Raw genomic sequence first — 8,548 nt, forward strand, 5'->3', positions numbered from 1 at the left:
CAGGAGTATTTCTGTCTGTAAGAAAGCCCTTTTGTGGGGGAAAAAAATCTTGATTGGCTGGGCCTGGCTTCCCAGTGGGTGGACCTACAGTTGAAGTCGGAAGTTTACATACACCTTAGCCAAATACATTTAAACTCAGTTTTTCACAATTCCTGACATTTAATCCTAGTAAAAATTCCGTTTTAGGATCACCATTTTATTTTAAGAATGCTTTTTTAATAGCGGTTTTGGAGCAGTGGCTTCTTCCTTGCTGAGCAGCCTTTCAAGTTATGTCGATATAGGACTAATTTTACTGTGGATATAGATACTTTTGTACCTGTTTCCTCCAGCATCTTCACAAGGTCCTTTGCTGATGTTCTGGGATTGATTTGCATTTTTCGCACCAAAGTACATTCATCTCTAGGAGACAGAACATGTCTCCTTCCTGAGCGGTATGACAGCTGCGCGGTCCCATGGTGTTTATACTTGCGTACTATTGTTTGTACAGATGAATGTGGTTTGGAAATTGCTCCCAAGGATGAACCAGACTTGTGGAGGTCCACAATTTTTTTGCTGATTTCTTTTGATTTTCCCATGATGTCAAGCAAAGAGGCACTGAGTTTGAAGGTAGGCCTTGAAATACATCCACAGGTACACCTCCAATTGACTCAAATGATGTCAATTAGTCTATCAGAAGCTTCTAAAGCAATAACATTTTCTGGAATTTTCCAAGCTGTTTAAAGGCAGTCAACTTATTGTATGTACACTTCTACCCACTGAATTATAAGTGAAATAATCTGTAAACAATTGTTGGAAAAATTACTTGTGTCATGCACAAAGTAGATGTCCTAACCGACTTGCCAAAACTATACTTTGTTAATCAACAAAAATTTGTGGAGTGGTTGAAAAACTAGTTTTAAGTGACTCCAACCTACGTGTATGTAAACTTTCGACTTCAACTGTATGCCCTGCCAGGCCCACCTATGGCTGCGCCCCTGCCCAGTCATCTGAAGTCCACAGATTAGGGCCTAATGAATTTATTTAAATTTACTGATTTCCTTCTATGAACTGTAACTCAGTCAAATCTTTGAAATTGTTGCATGTTGCATTTATATTTTTGTTCAGTGTACAATGCCACTTAAAATTGGAGGGCACACCTAGGCTGTGTCCATATTGTGAGGGAAGTCCTTTACATTGATGTCAAATGGATTGACTTTGCATAGGACCTTCACTGTGTGTGAAAAGATAGCCTTTTTACAACATCACTTAGAAGTAAGGACTATGTATGGACTAGTACTAAATAGGAAGGTAGCCATACTGTGTCCTTAATGTGAGGGGAAGTCTAAGTAATTCTGTCACTGAGGTTTAATTTATTTGGATAGGACCTTCATCGTTGACAGGGGTCCCCTGAGTGAAGGGATAGACTGACACTAGCCACACTGAATTGGTTTTACATAAATGTAATGCCTAGTGTCCTAACATGATTAAAAAGTACACTTGTTTATATGAATTTTTACAAAATAAACAGTTGACTTTGTGGATGTGGTTACCGTTTATCCGCAAACATGCTTGAAAATTCCCCGCACCAGTTCTTACACTGCCGTCGCCCAATCCTGATTCGTCCCACTTAAATCAATGACCAAAACCCAAAACCAGGAACTACTGCTGCTCGTAATCACATAATTCTATATGAGCCTTGACAGATTCTCACCATTTCATCTGTCCACAAGAGATTAGTCTAGAGAAACTAGTATCAAAGTCGGTTTCTGTCAAGGAATTTGGCCTACACTTTAAGCCGGGCCCCTTGACGGGAAGTTTTTAAATTGTCTTTTTGACTTGCATGGAAAAAAGACCAGAAATATGCAGTGGAGCTTGATCACTGGTGATTTTTGCTGACATGTCTCAAATCTTTATCTAAATAGTTGACGAGAAAACATTGAATGGCATATGCAAAGCAAGCAAATTGACTTGGCAAAGGCAATGAAATTGCAGTATAAAGCCTGCTCTGTAATTAGCATAATAATCAAATAAACAATAAAATGACCATTAAAATCCATTAGTTTAAACTAGACTTTTGTTTGCATGGGCCGCGTCTCAATCCACTGCATCGGCAGTGGAAGGTGGCGCAGAGCAACAGCAGTGTTTGTCAGACCAGGAGACATCTTGGAAATCGGTCTTCTTACAAAATAATCTGTAGATTCAGCACGGTTTGGGCTAGAAACTACTAGTAATAGCTCACCCTTTTGTAAGGAACAAAGTTCAGGGTGAGTTTGTTTCTCACTCAAGCGCTGCAGCTCTCACCTCACCACCTGTGTAAATTGGAATAGAAGGACAAAACAAACAAAATGGATGTCATTGAACCAAAGTTGTTTGCTCTTAGCATTTCTCTATGGAAAGACTGCAAAAAGACTCCTCTCAAAAAGTCGAGGAGTCTGAAAACTTTCCGGGTGCACTGTAAGAGGGAGGCATTTCCTGGAAAAGTAAAAGGGTTCAAAAAAATATATATATATTAAATCATTCATATATTGTTTGTGAGCTCTGCCATGGAGTCTCTTGGTATTCTACAATTTCACTTGGTCTCTTGATTTATTCCTTGAGCAAAAAGTAGAGAAAATAGTGTTCCAAATGTGATATTTTAGGTAAGGTGAGGAATAGACTGGCAATTGAATGATGCTCAACTGAGTTTAATTGAAAAGTAAAAGTTATAAATACAAAAACAGAACAAGCTGCTATGGCTTCCCAAAGAAAACAAAGGAAGCTATAATAATATAATTCTTTTTTAAACAAGTGATCTACCTCTAGAAAAACGCTAGACACTTTTAGGTATAAGTGATGTGTGTTAAAACATACGTAATATTACAAGTAATTATTCAGCAAAATGGTTACATTCACATTTCCAGCCCAAAATGCAATTCCAGCCAATTCATTATTTTTTGGTAAGGGATGAAGATTAAAAAGACATTCAAAAATTGAAAAACTTTTTTTTTGGTCAAATACCTTTTTCATGTGTCTACTTCCACCAATGCCCATAATAACCCTGTGAAACTCCAGCGTGTCATTACCTTAACCATAGTTATCAGAATAGTCGCCACCTTGCTGCTGGGTGATGAGCTGGGACCCCCAGTTCTGCTTGTTGGTCTGCCGGCGCTTTGAGTCAGGCTGGTTGAAGACGTCTGCCTTCCTCTTCCCGCCCACATTCCCCCCACGGTTCCCCCTGGCTCCTTGGGTACTGTGGGCCCTCTGTGGCTGGAAGAGTCCCCCACGGCCCCCTCCTCTGCCACCCCTGGGCCCTCTGATGGGTGGCCCCCTCTGCGCATAGCCCCCTCGGCCCTGTGTGGGTGGTGTTCCACGGGCCCTAGGAGGGGGCGGGCCTCCCCTGCTGCCACGGCCCTTCTCGCTGTACACGTCCTCGTAACCGTAGTAGGGGTCCTCGTAACCGTAGTAGGGGTCCTCGTAACCGTAGTAGGGGTCCTCGTAACCGTAGTAGGGGTCCTCGTAACCCCTGCAGGGGTCATGATAGTCATAGCCGTAGTGGTCATCATAGCTGTGGTAGTCTGGAGGGTAGGCGGCGTAGCCCCCGCGGCGACCACGGCCCCTGCCCCTATCTGGTGGAGGCATGCGTGGCGGTGGCTGGTTGTAATCGTCATTCCTGCTGAAAACCAGGAAAAACACAACTTTCAATGTAATCCCATGGTGGGAGATCTACTAAATCAGATATAAGTCAATACCAGTCTCTGTGGCCTCACCCTGGGTTTCTGGTGGTCTGGCGCTGAGTCTTCCGCGCCTTCTTCTTCTTTGCTATTCTTATTTCAATCGCCTCTCCCCCCAGCTCCTTTCCATTCATGTCTACCATTGCCTGAGAAAAAGAGAAAACATTTTCAGATATACGAAGCATGGTAAAAAAAAAAATACTGAGGGTAACCCACCTTCACAGCGGCGTCCCTGTCCTCAAAGTGGACAAAGGCGTAGTCTTTGAGCTTATACACTCGCTCCAGTTTGCCAAAGGCAGAGAATGTCTTCACTAGTAGCTCCTCTGTGACTGAGGTGGCAAGCTTCCTGACAAACAAAACCTTCGCCTGCTGACTCACACAGACAAAGTTGAACTCCGTTTAGAGAAGTATAAATAAAAGTTGAATAAAATGTGTTGATGTAAAACAAACAAGATGGGGGGGAAGCGAGAAATGGACAGAGAAAGTGAGAAATGACTCACATTGGCCATGACATCCGTGTCGCGCTCAGTGACCGGGTTGGCCCACTCCACAGTGACCGGGTTCCCCCACACCATCACCTTGCCACTCATGAGGCAGCGGCGGGCCTGGGCTGCAGACTTGTGGTCCTCGTACTCCAGGAAACAGAAGCCACGGTTCGTCTCCTTGTCATCCGGCTGGTGGTAGAGGATCACTTCCTGAAGCCCCTCTGGAGGAACAAGAACGAGAATGACATATCATTGGTCACATATCAGTTTACACACAGAACATAAAACTAAGTAAACCAAATTGGGGTGTCTGCACTGTCACTGACCTGTGACTTTGCTGAAGTCATCCAATATGCTCTCTCTGGTCTTGTTCTTTGGGATTGATCCGACAAACAGGCGGTTGTTCGCTACAGATATGCACACTCCAAGGTGTTTCCTAGACCGGATTTCATAGTTGTCACACTGAAAACAAGGGTAGAGGAAAGATGGCTTTGTAGGGTTGATGGCTTTGTAGGGTTGATAAGGTAGCAGGCTGGCCAACGACCGCTCCAAAATTAAATATGTATCACATCTTGGGCCGGTTTCAATACACAGATTAAACCTGGCCCTAGACTAAAAAGCACACTCAATGAAGATACCCTATTGAAAGTGATTTTCAAAACCAGGACAAGGCTTAATCTGGGTCTGGGAAATCAGCCCTTTGTTTCTTAGAAGGTAAACTAAGACCATGTCTGACTGCAAGGACTTACAAGTTTCACCGCCTCAGCTGCTGCATCCTTGCTGCAGAAGTTGATGAAGGCATATCCCCGGTTCTGACCCGACAGGGGGTCCATCATTAACCTCAGATCCCAGATTGGGCCCGCCTTCTCAAACAGAGGCACCAGCTCATCTTCATACAGGTCTCTGGGGATCTTTCCCACAAACACCTAAAGGCAGAAGACAGCCTGAATGAGGGTTCCAGTGTGATCAGGGAAGAATGCTGTGGTATTGCTATAAACTTCTCAATTGACATTCTTGGGGCCACAGACTTGCAAACTCTTCTCTATATCAGTTAACAGCTCTGCCGCGATGACCATAAACCTTTCAAATAGTGTTACTTGAAAATGGAGCATCTCCAGCAGCTTTACCTCAGTTCCAATCCCAGGCTGTGCTCCTTTAAACACTTCCTCTGGTGGGGGCCCTCCGTATTTCCTCTGTCCGGTGGTGACGTCCAGGGTGTATCCTGTCCGCTCCAGCAGAGCCTGGGGAACACGTCGACAACAGCATAACCACTACAGAACTACACAACCTGAGCAGGTTCACACACACAGCAGGTTCCATTGACCCACTGAATGAACATTCAAACAGTTGCATTTTACCTTGATCTTGGACTCAGCAGGACCCTTAGAGGATTCCTGTACTTTACTTCCTTGCTTTTCCCTCTGTCTGTATGTCTTCATAGCTGCACAAAGAAAAGCACTTTTGTTCTGGAAAGCAAACCACAGCAGAGTTGATTCATGTATTGGGTGTTATGATCAGAAGAAAAATTATAGACCCCTCAATGTCAACTTCTTAGACTCATTCTAATGCAATTATCTAAACTGACTTCTCTTTCATTCCAGTCCCACTAACTCACCTGGACATGGGTCAGGTCACTTTCTTTGAACTGCGACAGTACAGACAATGCTCCCACTTCATTGAACGCCCTCAGAGCATCGATGGCCCTCTCGTCTAGGTCAGCGTATGCCAGCAACCCTGTTGGTACAAGACAGATTTGTACTATTACAACCTGGCCTTTATCCACTTCATGCATTCTTGAGCAACACCATGTTTCTTTGGAAAATAGATTAGACTCAGCCATTGTATGACGGATGCCCCACCAGTAGAGAATATTTTGTTGAGACTGTCAGCCACTTTCTGCGGCAGTCCGACATCAATTAGTGTCTGGTAGTTCTCTGTGTGCTCGCCTTCGGTGGTGACTTCTATAGGCTCCTTTTCCTCCATCACCGGAGCAGAACTACTGTTCACCTCGGCAGCAGCCATTCTCCTGAGAAAAAAGGGAAAAATAGATAAGATAAAAACAGGATTTCAGTTTGACATTCTAATCTAAAACCCAAATATATTGTTTCAGCTGCTTTTTACAGATGGACACTAGCAACTTGTAGGGAACATAAACGTTCCCTTTTCTAACATGTATATTTGCAAATGCTGCCCTGCTGCAATAGTTACTCCCATTTAGCTAAAACCTCTAAAGGACTGTAAAAAGTTAGCATGATGCTAAAGACCCTACCGTTACGCTTGTTTACGCTGCTGTTCAGTGTAAAGAAGCGTAAAGGTAGAGTTGGTATCTTCTGACAATCTAAAACGTTTCTTTCCGATGGTAACGTTGGCTAAATGTGTAACTGCATCAGAAAAGCTAACCCATTAATTTCAATACAGACAAACATGAGGTGAAATATAAAATACATGGAGACAAGTAAATCCTACGTTTATATTGGTGGCAAGCTATCTAGCGAACTAGTCAAGCCAAAATTAAATCTGTGGTCAAGCAAACTAAAACGTTGTGAGTTGAAGCTAGCTTGGATGGCGGTGTGTATTTCTTAGTTAAATCTCCGGCTAAGCACCGTCCCGCCCCCTAACGTTAGCCACCTAGTTAAAGCTGACTGGATTGTCACAATTTGTAACTTTTACATCCAGCTAAATAATCGCTTTAACGTTAGAAATAACAACATTTAAAAGATATAAAACCTAGTATCAAGGTTCATACGCGTAGCTAAGCAAATAGTTAGCTACCAGTGCTAACGTTAGCCAGCTAGTAACAGCCAAGGCCTTGTTAGCTTGCTGGACACCTTTACAGAAATCAAATAAACCACCGGCCAAAGGTGAACAATTAACAGTTAGCAAACGCTTACCTATCTTTTCCAGGAAAATAACAATATCGTAAAATATATTTTGCCGCAATTAACCAAAAGAGTTATCCAATATGGTAAATGTTAATAATATGTTTCAGCAGAACGGAAGTCGCGAAACGAGAGGGACTAAAGTATCATTTGCATTACTCCATTGATTTACTCTGCTGAAAATCTGTCCACGAAAATAAGACTTCTTCTGTGACTTCTAAAATGGCAGTTGGCAACCAAAAGCTGCATTACCGCCACAAACTGGACTGGAGTGTAAATCCATTACACTTTGTGAAACAAAATATGAAAGGGGAAAGAAAATCAGAGCAATCCGGGAACTCGGGCGCATAGTCGCGACCACAGTTGCAGCATATAACCTCAACTGGTATATGATATAATTTCCTTCTGCATACACTTGATACATGCCCAAATCTTTTGCATTTATAACACTGGAGGGGATTGTGCACAAAAGCTATTGTAGGGTATATCATAAAGCCTAGTTTAACATGAGAAGGTAGAGACTTGTAAAAAAAAATAATAATAATAATATGGACGAAGTGGGTTTCCTTACTCCATTCACCATACAAGTCTGTCGACGTGCACCAATCACTTCACCTACTTCCTCAGGTATAACATTTGCATCCATTTGAATGTGCAACCCTGGCTCCTTGACTCATCTTGTGCTACTCATTGGACTCTATGATCACTCAGCTACACATGCCTCTCCCTAATGTCAATATGCCTTGTCAATTGCTGTTATCTAACTCATCCCCATACTGTATTTATTATATTGTAATTACTTCGCCACCATGGCCTATTTATTGCCTTACCTCTCTTATCCTACCTCATTTGCACATGCTGTATATAGATTTTCTACTGTATTTTTGATTGTATGTTGGTTTATTCCATGTGTAACTTTGTGTTGTTGTATGTGTCGAACTGCATTGCTTTATCTTGGCCAGGTCGCAGTTGCAAATGAGAACTTGTTCTCAACTAGCCTACCTGGTTAAATAAAGGTGAAATAAATCAAATAAATTTTGGTTAGTGATTATTGTCTTATTTCACTGTAGAACCCCCAGCCCTGCCCAATATGCCTTAGATAGTGCTTTTGTTCCACCCCCCACACATGCGGTGACCTCACCTGGCTTAACAGGTGCCTCAAGAGACAAAAGCTCTCTCATCGTCACTCAATGCCTAGGTTTACCTCCACTGTACTCACATCCTACCATACCCTTGTCTGTACATTATGCATTGAATCTATTCTTCCGCACCCAGAAATCTGCTCCTTTTACTCTCTGTTCCGAACACACTAGATGACCAGGCCCTGCAGCCCCCAGCACCACTCCCATTCCCCAGGCGCTCTCATTTGTTGACTTCTGTAACTGTAAAAACCTTGGTTTCATGTATGTTAACATTAGAAGCCTCCTCCCTAAGTTTGTTTTATTCACTGCTTTAGCACACTCCGCAAACCCTGATGTCCTAGCCAAAAATCCTG

The 8,548-nt window shown here is 42.8% G+C and overlaps 1 protein-coding gene across 5 annotated transcripts; it reads right to left on the reverse strand.

Annotated features, from left to right (window-relative positions):
- Positions 1 to 1,052: 1,052 nt before the first annotated feature.
- Positions 1,053 to 7,247, reverse strand: LOC120018086 (heterogeneous nuclear ribonucleoprotein R-like). 5 transcript variants are annotated; one of them, XM_038961060.1, is made up of 12 exons: positions 7,066 to 7,246; positions 6,034 to 6,200; positions 5,790 to 5,908; positions 5,533 to 5,640; positions 5,302 to 5,415; positions 4,924 to 5,100; positions 4,501 to 4,636; positions 4,190 to 4,395; positions 3,906 to 4,058; positions 3,726 to 3,835; positions 3,042 to 3,631; positions 1,053 to 2,288 (listed from the first exon to the last, which is right to left on the reverse strand). In XM_038961060.1, the coding sequence occupies exons 2-11, from the start codon at positions 6,194 to 6,196 to the stop codon at positions 3,043 to 3,045; spliced, it is 1,875 nt and encodes a 624-aa protein (XP_038816988.1). In that variant the 5' UTR covers positions 6,197 to 6,200; positions 7,066 to 7,246; the 3' UTR covers positions 1,053 to 2,288; position 3,042. The 5 variants fall into 5 exon arrangements, with proteins under 5 accessions (XP_038816988.1, XP_038816991.1, XP_038816990.1 ...); XM_038961063.1 differs by lacking the exon at positions 1,053 to 2,288 and having other exon boundaries at positions 2,648 to 3,628; positions 3,906 to 4,055; positions 7,066 to 7,247; XM_038961062.1 differs by lacking the exon at positions 1,053 to 2,288 and having other exon boundaries at positions 2,648 to 3,631; positions 3,906 to 4,055; positions 7,066 to 7,247.
- Between the last annotated feature and the right edge of the window lie 1,301 nt (positions 7,248 to 8,548).

The sequence above is a fragment of the Salvelinus namaycush genome, chromosome 23 (genome assembly GCF_016432855.1).
Source record: "Salvelinus namaycush isolate Seneca chromosome 23, SaNama_1.0, whole genome shotgun sequence".
Taxonomy (NCBI): domain Eukaryota; kingdom Metazoa; phylum Chordata; class Actinopteri; order Salmoniformes; family Salmonidae; genus Salvelinus; species Salvelinus namaycush.